Source organism: Plectropomus leopardus, chromosome 14 (assembly GCF_008729295.1).
Source record: "Plectropomus leopardus isolate mb chromosome 14, YSFRI_Pleo_2.0, whole genome shotgun sequence".
Classification (NCBI taxonomy): domain Eukaryota; kingdom Metazoa; phylum Chordata; class Actinopteri; order Perciformes; family Serranidae; genus Plectropomus; species Plectropomus leopardus.
The window spans coordinates 14,027,430-14,046,762 of NC_056476.1; the positions used below are offsets into that span (position 1 = coordinate 14,027,430).

General features: G+C 39.0%; 1 protein-coding gene across 4 annotated transcripts in view; it reads left to right on the top strand.

Annotated features, from left to right (window-relative positions):
- The window catches only part of wdr25 (WD repeat domain 25), a 47,264-nt gene that overhangs the window by 3,865 nt on the left and 24,066 nt on the right, over nt 1–19,333 (top strand). For all 4 annotated transcript variants that reach the window (XM_042500269.1, XM_042500270.1, XM_042500267.1 and 1 more), the window contains exons 3-6: nt 5,952–6,099; nt 15,632–15,762; nt 17,457–17,627; nt 18,281–18,421. In XM_042500269.1, the coding sequence (XP_042356203.1) occupies nt 5,952–6,099; nt 15,632–15,762; nt 17,457–17,627; nt 18,281–18,421 (591 nt within the window). The remainder of the gene's footprint in view (nt 1–5,951; nt 6,100–15,631; nt 15,763–17,456; nt 17,628–18,280; nt 18,422–19,333) is intronic.

Below are 19,333 nucleotides of genomic sequence, written 5' to 3' on the forward strand. Positions count from 1 at the left end.
ACTGTGTTTTTTCTAACACAAAAATCCATTTATCACTATCAGTATAGTTTCAGGCAGGTGCCAAGTGCACCGGGGAGGTCTGAGGAGATAATCACTTACCTGACATTCAGTGTAATTGGCACAGAGCTGCAGACAGTGAGATAATATCTGCCCCGCTGCCTCGATTTTATGAATGTAGCACAAACCACCTTCTTTAGAATCATATCTGTCACTGTCAGTTGAATGTATGTCAGGGCCCAGGGGTCTTCCTATCTTTCTCTCTCTTTCTGTTTCCCATTCCACCTCCTTTTCTGTATTTCACACCAGGAAAACAATCTTTCATTCCCCTATTGTAAAGGTCAAGTCATGCAGGTGTCTACCATTTACTAAATATTTCTATCCCAGTGCGAAACCATGTACCCCACCAATATCCTAAGAGGGCTCTGAATAATTAATTATTTGAATATGCATGAGATCATTTGCATAATCATACAAGTGCAGCAGTATGCCAGCCACCTCTTCTGGCACCTGGAATGGGCGGTTTGGAGCAGATGGTGGAGACGAGGAGAGAAGGGGAGGAGAAGAGTTAGTTGTTTGTATCCAATGATTTCTCTTCTTCTCTAGCTCCGACTGCCTAACCAGCTGTTTTGTGTGACATGAGTAGATAGAGGAGCACATGAAATACTCTTACTTGTCTGTGCATGTGTCATTGTGAGTCATTATGCTCAGTGTGACTGGAGGATTTTCAACAGGTCATTTATTTTCTCTATAAATGTTCGTACTGACTTTAGAGATCTTCAACCTCCTCACAAGTTAAGTTAGCCCAATTATTGGCAATGCATTCCTTTAACTGGAATCTGGCAGAAATAATTTAGACTAGAATTGCAGGATAATGAGGTGATATGAAGATTTTATTCTCATGACTGTATGCAATCCTGGTGATTATTCAGTCCTAAAATGACACCTAAAAATCAACAGGAATTTATTGATTCAAGAAGACAGATTACCATAAATGTTTTAAAACAGCAAGAGTAATAGTTAATTTATAAAAAAACAAAACAAAACATTTTTTTTTCATACAAAAGCACAACGTTTTTTTTTTAAATCTGTGCTTTAGCTGTCTCTGTTGAAAAAGTGAGTGGCAGAGGATAGAAGATGCTCCTCTTCACAGCCACAAGCAATTATTTCAATAAAGACAGTTATTTATTGGAACAGTAGAAATCTTTGGCCATGTAATAACTAGATGTTTTATGCCATGGGCACAAAACATACTGCTTGGCTAACAGGAATTCATTAAATATTATGACACTGCAAACTGTAACTGCATGATGGCAGGTAACCATGGCAAAAATACTTAAGTTTCACACTTGGCAGTTACCATGCATTAGTATAATTTAGCCTTGGATTAAACTAACCTCAGACTCTGAAAACATGTCGGACTGCAGCTAACAATTTTTCACTGACAATTATTTATAGAATTTTTCGATTTCATGGTTAATGGTTTGGTCTGCTGAAAGGCAAAACATTATTTTTAAAAAATGTCAATTACAGTATATTATCGCCCAAAGTAAATCATTGCTTGATTTGTCGGATCAAATTTCGAAAAATATTCACTGTGCGTTCCAGTACCCATTCTACAATACTATTTAGTATATCAGAAAAATATCTAGTATTTCCCAATTCATAGTATATCAAATGTAGCATGCCAAAAACCCTGGATGCCATATTTCATCAGGTCACATTTTGCAGTATGCAAGCCAGCATGTTTTTCTGGCTGTTCTGACCCCTAAATCCTCTGTGCAGCAGACGATACATCACATTGACTGAGTTACAAACAGATGACACCTCATTGACAGTTGGTTGACAGCTGTCAGAAGCCGCAATGATGGATGACACAGAATTTAGGTGACTGGATAGGAATAGAAAGTAATAATAGGAATATTCATTCTTTAAGTGAACAGAATAAACATGAAGATTACCAGCTGCGAAAGGATATAACCATGAAAATAATAATGTATTATTATACAATTTATTATAATGTTAAAATCTACAACATATGCAGTTATTACTGAAAAGCTAAAACTACGTAGATTGCAAAGTAACAATTGCAAAACTCTCCAAGATGACCTCCGTCTTTGGCAAGCTTGTCGAATGGCCTTTTGTATCTCCCAGGTAACATTAAGTGAAAATGTTAAGCTAGAGGTTGTAGGTTCAAATTTCAAAGTGCAATGTTATGACAAAGTAGTGTGTCCCATCTGTCCGCACACTCATGCATGCAACAGTACATACTTTGTAAGGGCACTACGTACTGATCATTACAAAAAAAGTAAGCAGTTCGGAATGCAGGGTCAACAAATACTTTCAAATGTGAATCTTTAATGAGGAAATGTTTTATTTTTTTGCAGGGGCATGCTGAGGGTGTGGCCTGGTGGGCCACCCCTGAAATCTGATTGGCAAACCCAGGTGCCACCTCATTACGTTTTGCTCATGGTTCAGTTTGAATTGTTTGACGAGTTAATTGGTTTCGTTTATTGGTGCAATACAGTCTTAAACCTGAGAGGCAGTCATTTGAGTAGTGTCTAGCCTAAATCGATACAACTGTTAAGAATTTGTTCACACAGGCTTATTTAGTTTATTTTTTGTAACTATAATTGTGTTGGCACTTTGTACTTGCTATTGCTATTGTAATTTACTTTTGGAAGAACAATTTCTTTGTCAAAGTATGGAAGCTTTATTTTACATTTGTGTGGTGCCACTCTGTTGTGTTATGATTAGTAGGTCTATTTTTCTAACTAAATTAAAAGCAGGAATATAACACACTGCAATGTTAGTAATCAAAGTAGCTATGGGAAGCGGTGGCAAAAATGGTCAATTAAAGCTATGATGACATGTTTGCCTGCAGCAGTGCTGGTGCTTCATGCCATCCCTGCATAAGCCCCACTTGTGTCACCCCAGTTAGACAAAAAAAGGCTGGACACACCATTGCATTTTTGCCTGAAAAGTACGTAATGTGCATTCCACATTACTGCAGCATCCCTGTTTGGATTCTCCTTAGCCTTTGTTACATGCCAAAGTCCAACTTTTTGTTTGTGCAACTGTACATTCGTGGTGCACTGGTGTAGAAAATTACAGGCGCATATGTGAAAATGCAGCTCTGTGTATGTGCCATTGTTATTTTCCTTTATTGTGGGAGCTTGTCAGAAATTGTTGCTTACTTATTGACATACTGCACAGCTCTATCGATTATGTCTTTCAGCACTATTGTGCTCTGACTACGGTTATTCTTTTCTATTGTCTCTGACTGAAGACAGGGAGGGGGCACACTCTATGAAGTCCTGACACTTACCCTCTTTGTGTTTTTTAACCCTTCAGGCCTGTCTTCTCTCCCTCCTTCCTGTCTGTCAGTTCCCTCTGAGGCAGAGTCAGACTATCATTATTCCAGCCTCTTTGCAGCTGTTGTCACCATGGCTACGGCAGGTGTAAGGCAGTGGTTTTAAGTTGATAACACGAATACCAATTTAGTTTTAATTACCGAGAGTCATTTAGGAAGCAGATTACCCCAATGAGTCATCTGCAAGGATCCGCTCTGCGTGTCTGTTAAGTGGCCAGTGAAATTAAAGGGGATGCAAATAAACAAGCACTCATTTTCACCCGTGCCTAGGTCTCACATTGTATGGGATTATTTGCAATTGTGTGTGTAGTGAATGGTGCTGTTACTGGGAATATCATTAACGCTGTCATTCAGTGGAACAGCAAGATGCCATTTTGTCACACTTGTTATGTAGAAGTCTGTTCAGTTGAAGCTTTCAGATACTGTCATCAGATTTTCATGTTACCTTGAGATGGCAGTGTTTCCCTAAACCTAAAATCACACAGAAGCGGCAAATCCTGTTGCAAAACGAAATGGAAATATTATTAATAGCAGCTTCACCCCAATATTTAGCTTTTTGCAATTAAAAGTGTGACTCTGTCTCTCTATGTCACTTTTTCTCTCGCCCTGAAGGCATCTCTGGCATTCTGTTTGTTAAAATACTGCCTGCTGGATTGATATGTCAGCTCCCTCCTCCCCGTCCAGCTCTCTTCCCCCCAATCTGTCTCCTGTGGGAGCTGTGGTACAGAACTTCTCAATGTGTTTCTTAAGCTATATGGAGAATTTGGCTTTAATAATGAAACACAGGGAGAGGCAGAGAGGGAGCTGCAGCGCCCCGCAGATCTTCAAAGTTCCTCTGCGGCCCTTGCAATGCCGGGGAAGCAAAAAATACTTCATCATTAGTGTAATATAAGTCAGTAGACACCAGTCCAGCCCACCCACTGGATTTCAGGCTGGGCTTCAGGGAGAAGCTTTTGTCTTTTGACATTCCTGACAGAAAAATCTTTTTTCTTCATCGGGAAATCAGATGAAAAGCGTGTCACAATATTGACCAGCCTGTTTGCCAAATAACATTTTTGAAGCACAGTGCAAAAACAACAATGACTAAAGACAAATCAACAATAGAACAACCTGGCACATTAACACACTCATTCATGAATCACCTTTTTAGACCTCTTTTTGCACTTTATTTGCACCATAATATAACAATTCAAGCTAGCAAGGTGTTTGATAGTGTATTCATGGCAGCCACTACAGAAGGCAGCTGGGTGCTTTTCTTCAGCTCTCTGTAGTCAGAGAAACCTCTAACAATACAAAACCATTAGTGCCATTACACCACACAGGGAATTGATTTACAGGCACACTCAAAGGTAATTAGTTTGATTAATTAATTATAAAGGCTGTCTTTGCTTTTAAATCCAGCAAATAAGCCTGATTTGTATACGTATTATGCTAACTTATCCAGCGGCACTTTGCTCAGTAATTTAATTTTGTGCCATTACAATAGAATTTAGGGGAGGAAGACGTAGATTGCATCTTTCTCTGCTCTAAAAAAGAGACATTCACCAACTCTCATCGACACAGGAAGAATTTTCAATGCCGTAGGACACATTGAATGCAACATCTGCAAAGGCATGGCAGAAGAATTTCACCTTGTTTTCTTCTTTTTGTTCGGGAGAGCTGTGGCCGCCAAACCGGGCCTTGACTATTTGACTGTCATTGAACTGCCTTGAAATGTATTTCATAGCATGCAGGTGCTTTCCCTCTGTTTGTTTGAAGGAAAGCACAGTATGTCAGTGCCCCTGATGTCTTTTCTCTGCCATACTGCATGTTTTTTTTATTTGGTGTTTGTTTGAGGTGTACAGGGTATACAGGATGCGGGGGTCAGTGCAACTTTACGCCTGTTAGCACACTGACAGGACCTTCCTTTTTTTTTGTTTATAGAGCATACAAAGACAGAGCAAAAACTGAATTACTGATATAGCATGGATGTGTCAATTGCTTTAAAGTTACAGTTCAACCTCCAAATCAAAAATACATGTTTGCACTTGTAGTGCTTTTTATCATTCTAAACTGTTTTGGTGTGAGTTGCTGAGAGTTAGAGATATTGGCCGTAGAGATGTCTGCTTATAAAGTCTGTGGATTAAGAGTCTGTGGACTCTTGAGTAGCCGGGTCATAATTTCTGAAAAGAGGCATTGCTGTTGAGTTTTTCTAATGTTTTTTTGGCGCTTTGAGCACCTCATGCCGAGTGCCATCTACTGTAGTTTAATTATATTGGAGAAAAGGCAGACAACTATACGGCCGATATCTCAAACAATCAGCAACTAACCAAAACAGTCTGAATTGATAAATAGCACTACAGGTAAGATGAAAAATATGTAATTTTGATTTTGGAGTGAACTGTCCCTTTAAACTCATTAATTAGTTCCTGTCAACTCAAGTTGTTTGGCAGCACATTCTCTGTATTTCATGCGGTAGAGCTACAAGAGCTGTCTTCCAGTACGGTTTGAGCTTGTGCGCAGTCAGGAAAATATAACTTTGTTGCTGCAGTCTAGGTGTGTTTGCAATTTTGGCTTGATGCGATGTGCCCATGTGTGGCAGGTGTGGGATGGAGCAGAGAGCGGGCGATGCCTGAGGGTTTACACCTGCCATTCGGGAGCTGTGCGTGACGCCTGTTGGACCCCCTGCGGGCAACACCTCCTCACCGGCTCCTTTGACAACACGGCTGTGATCACAGACGTAGAGACAGGTGAGAAGCAACACTTCCTTCTGTAGGACTGATGAAAACAGTGTCGCATAACAAACCACTGTGAAGTCCTCCACAAGTCGTCATTCGATACAATGTGTTAATGTCTACAGGCCTGATACACTACCACTAGAAAGACTGTGGTGTACCTTTATATTCTTTTATACTTCTTTATACTCCTAAAATATATATATGAGGAAGTTACAGTTAAACTGCATTATATTTACTCAATAGAAATTCTGTTTTATCTGCTTTTTAACAAACATTTTTCTCCAAGCATATTGCTTGTGTTGTGGGAAAAGAAAACTCATCTGCGATTTTGCTCCTTGCAAATTTAGTGTGTTTTGTCTAATTCAGAGTTAAAGTTAGTAGTTAGTAATTTATGTGTGGAGTGACTTTGAATTGCCTCAGGGGCCCAAAACCTGTTCTAAACTCATTGTATAAATTGCAAAGCTGTTTCTCTCTCCCTCTCTCTGTAGTCGTGACACATTTTGGGGACAGACTTTGAAATCCACATTTCTTGAGCAAATACCGCCTGCTATCAGAGAGAATTGTCAACTCATTTTCCATCTTCAGTCTGACAAATCCCCCACTCTCACTGGTTTCTGTGGGAGGGGCAATTCAATTTTTTCCCCAAACAATAACTAGAGACTAGGCATGGGACGATAAGATTATAACATGTCACTATTCTTAACATTAAAATAATTGGTATTTGCGATGTTATCCTGATATGCATCAAAATTTGCTTACATATTTTAAAATGGCACATACTGGAATCCGTTTACCTAACATTTTGTTAAAAAAATATATTTTTATTGCATCACAGGTATGACACACAACTTTTTATTGTACCCCCTTTTTAGCGAAAAGTAATCTAAAAAAGCCAGGCTTTTCAACTATTTGAAATAGTATCATATCCTTTGATATGAAATATGTCAGTGATTGATTATGATCTTTCTGTTTTTTTGATTTTTAGACTGAATCACAATTACAATAACTTCAGGGTAGAAAGCTCCTGTGTCATGTACAAACAGCACTGAGCAAACTCTGCCTTAATAGATTAATTAGTCACCTAAAAAACTTAATATCTGTTTACTTTTATGCTATATTTAGAATATTTTTACAGCTTCAACTTGCTGTTAGACAGCCCCTACAGATGGAGATTTGAAGCCATTTTATCAAAAACACCAGACCCCATTGAGAAAACTGTCATTTTTGGTCTACCACTGTCTTCATCAGCTGTTATGTAAGGTACAGATGAGCAAATATTCAAATATCATGTACACTTACACTGATAGACCAATTCTTTTTTACTTCTCCCCCTAACAAACAGTCATTATCCTTAACCACAGAGGGAGGCCGGTGTGGCGACTAAGACAGAATGCTTAGTCCAATTTAAGTCTGACTGAGGTGTGCACATGAGGGAATAACTCGACTTCCAATCAAATTATTTGGTTGTGTTAGTCAGACTTTGAGAAATTTGATTTAGCAGTCGGATGCGTCAGATGACTGTTGTGGCTCGCCTTTTTTTTTAAAAAAAAAAAATCCTGTCCACACAGGTGTTTCGGCTGCTGAGCTGCTGCTGTCAGCTAGTGTAATTTAAGCTATTTCCCAGTGTGCTTTGAGCAGAGACATGCGCACTTTTTGACGTGAATTTTTTTAAATTAATGGTTAAAGGTTTAGCAGTTTTTCTAAACGTTTAGTGTTTTTCTTAACATTTGAATTTTAAATTTTTAAAAGTCACACTTCTAGTTTGGACCTCGGCAGTAAATATAGTACATAATAACCGATCAACAGTCTCAATTCAAAGATTTCCCCAAAGTACATCCAATAAGTGCTGCCTTCTTTTACCTAAATTTAAGTGAAACAACTAATTTTTCCCTCCAAAAATTACAGGTCTTGGCTGGGGTCAAGCCACTTTAAATCCAAGTTAACAGAGTTTGCAAGAATATCATAAATAAACCTTCCATCACGTTATAATGTACTATGTAAATGATTTAACCAAAGTATTCTTGTCTTAGTTATTTTATTATGATGTATAATTAAAAAATAAGTACATATAATTATTTCCATTTCATTTCACACCTTGCAGTGACTCCCATTGTATTGTTCGCTATAAAGACCTGAAAACCTGCAGTGACACTCTAGTCACATTTAGGGAGGAGATCGATTCTCTAAATGAGATTTTATGTAGGCTACACAACCACTTTAAAGGAAATAGCCCCTAAAATGGGACACAGCTCTCTCTCTCTGTCAATCTCTCTCTTTGTATCCCAAACAGGAAAACAAAGTGAACATTATTACTTTCTGGAAATTTCTGACATCCTTTTTGTCGACCACTTTGAACTAAATCCGCCGTCTCTGTGTTAGCTGGCCCTTTTTTTTGTGATCATAAAAATGTTCAAGGTGACTTTTACAACTGATCAATAACGTGGTTTGCTTTGGAAATGCTCTGCTTTCCGTCCAAACGCTCATTTAACAAGCGTGGCAGAAAAGATGAGAACCAATCATACAGGCAATCTGCGTCAGGGAGGCTGCTTTTTCAGCACTTTTGCTCATCTGAAACAATTCATGAATTTCTACACAGCTAAAGAAAAAGTTAGTGAGCCAGTACTTGATAGCAAAACTATTTCTGCTTGAATTAAGCAGACTGAAGATTGACAAAGAATGCTCTCAGTCCTTCTATTTGTCCATTTTGTCCATTAAACAACTTTTAATATGTTTCATTGTTCATATATGCAAAAAAAGACCTCAAAGAGGCCAAACAGAATGAGTCAACATACAATAGACATTGTTTTAAAACCCCTGTGGCATCTACATCTCTAGGGTCAACACATTGCTGTGATGACTTGCTGCCGTTTGCACTTCCCCTCTCAGCATGTCTGTCAATACCGCCAATAAAGCCTACGGATAATAGCCTGGCTAGGCCATTACACACACAGGCAGCTCCAGGAAGGGGATCAATAATGGATACATCACCACAGGAGCAGCCACCATGACCTTACACCGGAACGTCACAAACCACAACCATAAATAGACCAATATTTTGGTCTTATACTTTGGGGGGCACTAGTGCCTTGCACAGCATTGTAGAATGTCTTAGTGTGGTCAAGCTTTGAAGTCAGACATTCAAAGAGCCCTCACACATCAAACGTGCACCAAATCTCTCTATTTTGGTGATTTTTAATTTGTTTTCTTACTAATATTATTATTTATTTGTATGAAAATTGAATAAAATTGATTATTTTTGAGGGTGAGGGTCTGCAGATCAGATGTGTGTTGGCACTGCACAGCAATAAGCATTCCTATGGCAGCACGAGATGAAGAAAATTTAATTTAGTTGCATATTAATATGGGAGTTGGGGATTCCTGCCCAGTTTTTGCACAATTGTAGTGTGATTTATTGTGTTATAGCCAAGTCCTCTGCACTGATACTTAAAACACACATTCGAGCGGTGAAAAGAGCACAGTGGCCAAACTGCCTCATAATAATTTAAACACAGACTGACATAAGTGTAAATCGCATCATAACATGGTAAGCTATGGCTCCAGAGGGTTACACACACTCACAACAAGGCTACGCCAAGGTGTTGGCATCATTATGACAGTGCTGTTTGAAAAATGAATGAGACTCCCAACATTCATGCAGCATATGTGTTCACTCGAGATCTACCAAGAGTGATAGAACACTGAGGGAGCTTAGTTTTTGCTGCATCAGACTGTAATCAGGGCAAATTTGATCTTTATGCTCTTCACAGTAATGCAGAGCCTCTCAGCTCTAACAAGGAAGGCAGCTGGGCCTATTCTCTTCAATTGAGCGCTCTTTGGAGATGTCTGCAGGCTCTTTAATGATCTGTGGGAGTCTTACAGGACTCCTGACCCCGTATTTTACCACAGCATACCTAAACAAATCCTGCACCAATTTGTATGTTTATAGAAAAATGGAATTATAAAGGAGCTTCTGCATTCAGCATGGTGTGTGGGCCCATTTTGCTCGACCGTCTTTGCAGTTGTTCCTGTGTCCAATTTAATTTGTAGAATCTTATATCCACTCCCAGTGGGCCACAGGCAGGCTGTCACAGCTGAGTAGCAAAAGAGGAGGATGTAGAGAGGGAGAGCAGGTTAAGAGGCGTAATGCAGAAAGAGAGATGGAGAGGAGAGGAAGAATGGGGGAGAAAGAAATCAAGAGATGCAGAATAAATTCAGAAAAACAGAAACAGAGCAGGAGTTGGGGAGTGGAATAAATGAATTTCATCTGGAGGGCATTAGTGTGAAGTGGCAGCTGTTGTCCAGCGCTTTCACGGCTGTCCTTGGAAAAGCTGATTGTCAGAGGCTGGCATAGGAAAATATGCCCATATACCCATAGGCTGCCACAGGTTGAAGTGTCAGTTGGTGCGTGTGTATGCAGAACTTGAGTCTTCTGTCCAGATCCCTTCAGGCGCTGGCAGAAAGGAGATTGTCCCTGCTTTCCAAAAAAACAATAATACACAGAGATAGTGCCAGTACTGGAGAGGGCTTGTGTGTGGCCCTTCCACCTCCCTTTGGCTTTGCAGAATCATATTTTGATGAGTGTTGCGAAAGGCTTTCAGCAATATTTTAGCTGTAAGAAGAAGTTTCATGTCATTGTAGTGCATTACTTTTTAAAGAATGAGCTACAAGCTACATGTGTCAGCAGTACCAGGGCAAAATAATGAGTCACATTGGGGTGGTCATCCCACAGAAAGTAGTTTGTTTTAAAACATGTTAGTATGTATCTGAGACAACCATGCAATCCATGTGTGACAGGGTGCTCGTTCTTTTTCAAAACAGAACCACATCCTTTTGCACAACTATAAGAAATAAATCAGCAATTGTACTAAATTGGAATAAGTTGCTATCATGTACACCCCAGGCCTCTAGCTCAATATTTAGACATTGAATAGGATTTTCTGAAGGTATTATTTGTACAAATATATACTTGTGACAGTGGGTCCAAGCTATATTCTCTATAACATTTACATTTTTAACAAGAAAACATCAGTATTCTGGGATTTTTTTGTCTCAAAAACTTTCACTTTCCACTTCGAGGGATACTTTGCTTATTTTCAACCAGCTTTGAATCACAACAGTGTGGGTAGTACATGTAGATGAATGGTGGTAAACTTCCATCCATCTAACCAGTGCCCAGATATCACTCCCCACCCCCCCAATCCCCCACCCTGTGGCGAAACTTGCAGTGAGGTAAATGGTGCAATGTGGGAGTATAAACGCACAAACCTTTAAGCACTGCTCCCCAGGAGACAACACATACAGCAGCAGCACACACAGAAGCATTTACTTCAAATGCCACCGGCAAGCATATGTGCATTTTGACCTACTTTGAAAGCTTCATGTTGTGCTGACATGGACACAGGTTTCACTTCATCTTCATTCTGTGGTGACTTTAGTGAACATGTAATAAAAGTAGAGACATTTTTAATTTATACTAAAATCGCTACTGTGATGACAGGATTTAAAAGCACCTAACATCAAGCATCTGTGCATTTGGTGTTTTTCTTCGAAGTTGTTTCATACTTGAACTATTTTTACTTTTTGAGGGTCCCAGCTCCCTTTCTTCTCCAGCAATTATGCCTCCTACCCTTGTAATGAATGTATATGTATTAAGTATAATTTGCAACACTTGTGTCATCAGATGGGAAACAAGAGTGATAACTGCCCACTTGTGCTTCCACAAAAATCCAAGTATGCAGACGTACTCTCTTCTTATGCTGGGTTATTAATGTGAGGATGTGAATTGAACACTTGATCACTGAAATAGATTTAAGCCTTAATTATCAGTCTATTCAGTTGTTTTTATTTTTCCACAATTTAAAATAAACGAAATTACAAAAAAACCCCAAAACAAAACAAAAAACAGTATACGGTGCAGGAAAAGGCAAAAAAGGAGGACTTATTTGAAGCCTCTACCAAAAAAAAAAAGGTTAACATTTCATTGTATTACAAGAAACACAAACATAACAGACACAGAAATTGAAATGACAACATAAAAGTGATACCAAATTAATAACAGAATCCATATATGACAACAACAATAACAGTCATTAAAAAGTAATTAAAACTAAAAAAAACAAACATGTAAGCATCAAGGTTAAGTTGCCACATTACAATAGATAATCACCTCCTAAATATAGCTGGAGATTTGTTGGCGTGTGTCTGTGTTTCAAACTAGGTACAAATATGGCTTATTACGCTTATTTCTAAAATATTATTTTAGACATGGCTTGTCAAAACCAAATAATGTATTTCTAACCTTTGCTTATTAAGTGACAGCACCCTGCTTTGGTGGATCCGATAATGAGGCAGAATATCCATTTCATCCCAGCTTCGCTCTGCTCTAAGGGGCTCATCCCAGTCATCCCTAATGTCCTCTGCACTGTAGTCATCCACTGTGTGTGTCAGCTCTACAGCATGATCACAGTTCTTTCAAGACTACAAAGTAAACTAGCATGAGTGGAGGGACAGATCGCTGCAGACTTCCCTTATCTCCATTCTCAAGCAAGCCAATTAATCTTGTTTAATTAAAACATGACGAGGCCCTGTTTATTATGAGGAGAATGTTGATTTCTCATCGTCATGCCAAACACGGGTTTTAAATCTTGATGACAGATCTGCTCTATCGCTACGAGTAAGCCAATTAAGTAGGGAGTGTGAGCCCGACGAAATTGCCAGTTGAAACTTTGGATCAATGCAATCAAATTTGGGAGCGTGCTAGTCTGCCATTAAGTGAAAGAAGGTCCATTTTTGCTGCAGTTTATTAGCTCATCCCCCCCCCTTTCTGAAAAGACTTGGTAGGAACATCGTGGAACAAGAGTGTAATGAAGTGCGTTTTTGTTGTGGGCTAAGACTGTTTTGGATGGGGTCTTTGTTGTTTGTTCGATGAATTAATGAGCAGCCGTTGAACCCTGAGGTGCTCTACTTTGCATAGCCTTTGACAGAGCTGCTGGCTCATAGTCTGGCTTGGCTCCTTGTGTTGCCTTCTTCATCGTTTTCCCAGGAAAGTAATTTTTGGTCGCACCCTGTCAGGCTTAATTATATTTAAGCCCCTCAGTGTTTTTGTTTTGTTCTTAAGTATGACATTTTTTAATTGATTTTAGATAAAGCTGCCTCTAGCCAAAACAGTGTTTTATATTCTGGTTTCTCTTCGTCTTTGTTAGTTTAGATTATCTTTTTGTCTTGAGCTATGTTTAAATCAGACTGATTTGTATGTTGTAAACTGTGCAGCTGTTTGGAAAATGTGCTGCAGCCCGCACACAAAAGTGATGAAAATAGCTTCATTTAACGCAAGAAACTGTCCACGGTCTACGTATGTGAAGCTTTTTTTAGTGGTACAATGACATGTGATCAAAAACTGATGGATGTAGCCTGTAAACAAGCTCACGCCCTTCCTCTGACCTGGAATGATCACAGAAAGCTTCTCATCCTTTTACTTTAACATCATGAATTTCAGAGGGTTCACTAAGTAGGGAGCGCTATCTTTGGCAGTGACTTACAGCATGATTTACTGTATTTTTTATCATCGAGCTTGTTTTCAAATCACTGTTTATAAGCAAAGGCGGCGGCACAGTTTCATTACACACAATATTTACTGCACAGGAATCTAATGGGCACTTCGCAAAGGAGGATTGGATCCTCACAGTGCACTCAATTAATAAACCAAAGAGAAGTTTCAGCAGAATTAGCGTTTCAGAGGAATTGTAGTTGGATTTTATGTAGTAAAGTCGTGACAGCTGAGGAAGACAAAATGTTTAATTGAGCTTTTCATGTGGCACAAACTGCAACAGTTTGTCTTAATTCATTATCTTAATAATCTGAACCTTTCTATTCTGTTTTAATGTAAAGAACACACACAGACTGTACTTTCTTCTTTCTGCACTGTATTTTGAACACATCAAAGAAGCTTAGCTACACTTAAAAACTACTTTATGCAGATTATTATGGTTTGTTCAGACAGATGTGTGTAGCAGCAGCAGGAGTGATACTCCTTGTGGCAGAGATTAAACAGTAATAAGGTGATTGCCTTGGCAGCCAAAACAACTCAGGGAAATGTCAGGGCCCAGAGAGGACAGAAACCAGCCAGGGGTCAGAGTTGAGCTGGAAACGAGTTTTTTGGAGCTGAGTGGGCAAAATACTGCAGTGCAAGGACTGCATGCACTCACATATACACACCATCAGGATGTTGAACCAGAAGCATCATTGTTTCTTTACTAGGTGCATCACAAATGAAAGTAGTAACACAAGTAAAGTGTTTAGGCTTTAAATGGTCAAAATGCCAACATAGTATTGCTTTGTGGATCTATAAGAAATATATTTTATAACAGTGTTATCGCAATATCTAATAGAACATTTTGAATAATAGTAATAATAATAATAATAATAATGCTATCAGTCAAAAGAATCTTTAATTTTCTTTTTTTTTTAAATGTTTTTTCTTTTTTCTTTTTTTGGGAAATGACTTTGCACTCAGAATATGAGGGTAGGGAGTTGGAGAGAGTCTTTAACCATAACTGTATAAAATTGTATTAAAAGATTTATGCTCAATGGGTAATGTGAAGGCAACCAGATGGGTTTTTGGGAGTGAGACATAGTGAGAACTGAAAGAAAGGAAATTATACAAGAGGTTCTGCTGGATTATTTACACACTACCATCATATGCATATTTTTAACATGATATCAATAGGGATGCAGGATATTTTTGCCGATATGCCGATATATAACAACTCATTTGGTCAATGGCTGATACTGATATACTGATACCGATATCAATATATCCACTTTGCCCCCGCTCCTAATTTTAGTGATCATCATGTCTCTTCTGTAGTGGAATTAACATCATATTAAGCATGATATCGGATTGTGCATCCTAGGTATCAATATTTCATTTTTTAATTGTCACCCTAATCATTAATAACATTGTATCACGACACCGCAGAATTTGGGGTACTTTTATTTTGTACAATATAAGGAGAATATATTGTGGATTTAAGTAGTATTGGTTTGACACTGATGTGTGAATAATGAGCATCAGATTTAAACATGACACTATGGGAACCCTGCTGAAAGGAAAAGGAACCGTTTCCTTTGATTGTAATGCATGTCAGGGAAAGCTTAAATGTATCTTGGACTAAAATTTATGTGCACATTGATTCAATAAATGTTACTGATAATATCCATCGTACTGGATCTTGATACAGTGTATTATGCCTCCTCGTTGGAAGTTATGTAAAAATATTTATTTAAAAAGATAAGACAAATTGTTGGAAAAATAAATGTATTTTATGCCATACCAAGATTGAAGGTAATGGCATTCAGTTTATGAATGTGAGATGTTGTGAATAGCTGCTCTCAGAGGAATCTTAGCTTTATGCACAAAATATGTGAAACAGTATCTTGTTTTCATCATAGTTTTGTAATGTGTAATTCAAGAGGTCAATTGTTCTTATAAAGGTGATTGATCTTGTTCTTTTTTTTTCTCTCTCTCATTTCTTCTGGTCTGTAGGGCAGCAGGTAGTGAAATTGGACAACCAGTTCAAAGTGATGTGTGCGGTCTTGCATCCCAGCAACCCAGAGGTATTCCTGTGCGGAGGCTACAGCTCTGTGGTCAAGGCCTGGGACTCTCGCAGCTGCAAGGTCAAACTCATTAACCACACTACAGTAGATGTGCCATTTTTATTGACTCTGGTTCACAGACTGTTGTTTGATCTTATAAATCAAAAGCAGGTATGCTCTGAACACACCATCCTCACACACTCACATTTACACACTAGTACAAACAATAACCCATGCTTTATGTCACTAAGAGGATAATTGTGCTGCATGCACAGAAGTAACGCTGCAGGTTATCGCACTAATTGTTCAAAGCAAATTCTAATTTCACTTGGGACTCATGGATTGTTCTTGTGAAGCTACAACCTCGTATTGCTATTAAGCTTAATGGACTGTTTTATGTGATAATCCTATTCACCTTCTCCAAATCTGAATGTAACCCCCCCCCCCCCCTTGATTAACTGACAGGTTCCCTGCAGGGTTTTAGATTTCATACAGCAGGGATTGCTTCTGCCACTAGGTGTCAATGTAAGTTGCAGAGTGAGCGTAGAGCAGTCCTTTGCAAATAGATTGTTAATGCTGTAGCGTTCTGGCTGCCTGTCAGTCTGAGCTCTTGGCTGTGTTCGTCTTGCTTTGGGGTGAAATAACCCCATCAGACAAAAGAGCCAAGACCCACTGGCACAACTTTAAACCATTAGTCTGACGTCTCTCTAAAACAGACTCATTAGGTTGAACTGGATGCATGAGATTGCTCTACCATGTTATGTTAAAACTTGTTGATGTGAGCAAGTGTTAAAAGTTTGGTGGAAGTTACAAAGCAGAAAGAGGGCGGTGAAAGTTGCAATTGGAGGTCAAAGGTTAAATTGTCTCATGTAGACTGTAGCTGCTAGCGGTCCGCTCGGTAGCTCTGGAATGAGACCTTATTTGAAAATCCACCCTGTGAAAATCTTATTTGATAAAACTGGTCTGGTAAAGAAAGTTCTTTAACCCAGGGGTTAAATTGTGTCAGAGCTGAACTCCACCTCCTGCAGTATCACAGCATTTATACTCTTACACTTTGGGGGAAAAAAAACAGTGACTGCCCATCGTACTTAATGAAGAAGTCCATGGTTTAGTTTAGCAGTCTGAACAGCATCCAAAGCACTCACATTGTAAGTAAAAATAAATCATTAATTAATGGATGACCAACGCGAACAAAGGTGGTGCGGTCCTGAGCATTTTTGCTTCATAGCCAGAGGTTTTCGGGTCCATATCTGCTGGCTAGCTGAGCTGTGGCCATTCTCTGGGGACTCTAAATTGCCCGTAGATGTAGAATATTTGTCTGTTGTAATCGCAACAGTTCACGCAAGACCAGGCAATCCCCATGAATTCTGCAAGGCTTTTCAATTTTGTCAAATCACCACATCTTTACCACAACTTTGACTCATTTTATTGTACAGCTGCACATCTTTCTGTCTCTGTTTATCATGATAGTGCTGTTGCACCTGTCAGTCACATGGGAATGACCCCGCCCCCCTTCTGTAGATAACCCTTCTGAGCTGAGTCACTATAAGAATACTGTGCTGTAAAAGCTTCATGCATAGCCTCAACACTAATTCTTACTTAATTAAATTGTTTTAAAGGGACTACACGGGTTATTAATAACTACACACGATTTTTCACAACCACTTCCCACTATTTTGTAAATGGAAAAAAAATTTCTATGTTTTTACTGTGAATTTTGAAGGGCTTGATGTTAATTTGTTCATGTGTGGGTGTGGGTCCATGTGTGTTTCCAGGTGGTGAAGGTTTACAAAGCAGGGATCCAGCAGACCTTGGACATCCTGTTTCTGAGAGGTGGTGTGGACTTTATAACAAGCTCTGACTGTGTGAGCAGAGACTCTGCAGACCGCACCCTCATCGCCTGGGACTACCAGACCACAGCCAAGGTCTCCAACCAAATCTACCAGGTTAGAAAACCTTTGTGTGAATGAGGAAAAATAGCCCCTGAATAGATGTATCTCTGATTTGCACATGATGTTGAAATTATCAGCTAAAAGGCTCAAAGGCAGTTTGAATTTAAACAAGCAAATCACATTTCTTATTAAAGTACATTTCTGAAAATGTGTGAACTCTGTGATGTGAAACAAGTTGGTAATGAGGGATGTGGAACTGGCGTATTTCGACAGTGCTGAAGGAACCGTGCGCCCAATTGAATGCCACCTATTCTAAAATGTAGTTTTTAATAACCTTTGTGCTGAGTGTGTCCTTGAATCAGTGTTTCTGCAGTTAAATTGTACATTTATTGTGCAGTGCAGGAAGTCCCGGAGACTTGTAAATTTGTTAGACTCTTAATATGTAGGGTGGAAAAATTAACAGGTGTACAAAATCGTAGAATATAAACCAAACTGTGGCCTCGGAAATTACCATAATAGACATTGCTATATATTATAAAGTATTTCTGTTACTTGGTCCACCTTCTGCACATCTGGACATGTGTTTTTCAAAATAATGGTCTACTTGGCATGTAGCTGACTTCATGGTTAGCCTCAGAACAAGAAAATGTCAAATGCTGAATTAATTTCCCCTCTGGATATTCTCCCTCCTCTCATTTGGCCACCAGGAGCGGTACACGTGCCCCAGCCTGGCTCTCCACCCACTGGAGGAGTCCTTTGTTGCACAGACTAATGGCGACTACATAGCAGTATTTTCCTCCCAGCAGCCCTATAGAATGAACAAGAGGCGGCGATACGAAGGACACAAGGTCAGTAACGACTGTGACCTCAGGGTGAAAGGTTGGGGTGGGTTGGGGGTTACACAGGCGTGATCAATGCAGAATGCACACAAACAACTTCAGCAACATCCCACATGCTCACTGAGCAAAAAGGCATTAGAATAAACCTATGCACACACACATAGACAATCATCATAACCTACACGACACATGGTTGACATGCACCATAGATCCATACCCTGCTTCCTCCACACAGCCCTCCCCCAAAACAAACACACTAAGTAGAATACAATTTTTCCACTGAGGGCAGCAAACAGAGCAGATTATGGCTGGCAAATATTACTGAGAGCATGTTGAGCTGCTGCTGTGGCGTCTGTTTGTTGATTCAAGAAAAAATCCAGAGATGGACAGGAAACAAATTGGTATCTCACATTCCAGTCCTGTTTTTTTTCCCTCATAGATGAAGACCCTGAGGTGCAAAACACAACAACATTTCAAATCAACAAAACCTCCAGAGAACACAGACATTTAATCTCTGAAGCTTTGTCATGTTTTTTTTTATTATATACTACTTTGAAGCAAACACCTCGAACAGAGAACATGTGTTAGCAACCAATTAGTGTATCACACAACCTTTATTGTGATTATAAATTCTTTATTGCAGCCTTTGTTAATCAAAAAATACATACAAATAAGGAATAGGTTCATATTTTTTTAAGTATATTGTCAGTACTGATGCCTCATATGTAGAGTGAAAGTTATTGGTTGCTGTAAATATTCCTCCCATCCATTCTTATCCTGAAGAGATCATTTCAAATGACTTTCTACTGTAATGTAATGTAATGTATGAGATAAGAGCATTCTGATTTGGACAGATTAAATGATTATTTACCAAACGACCGTACAGTTTTCTATGAAATTCCCTGTTTTACACACAAACAG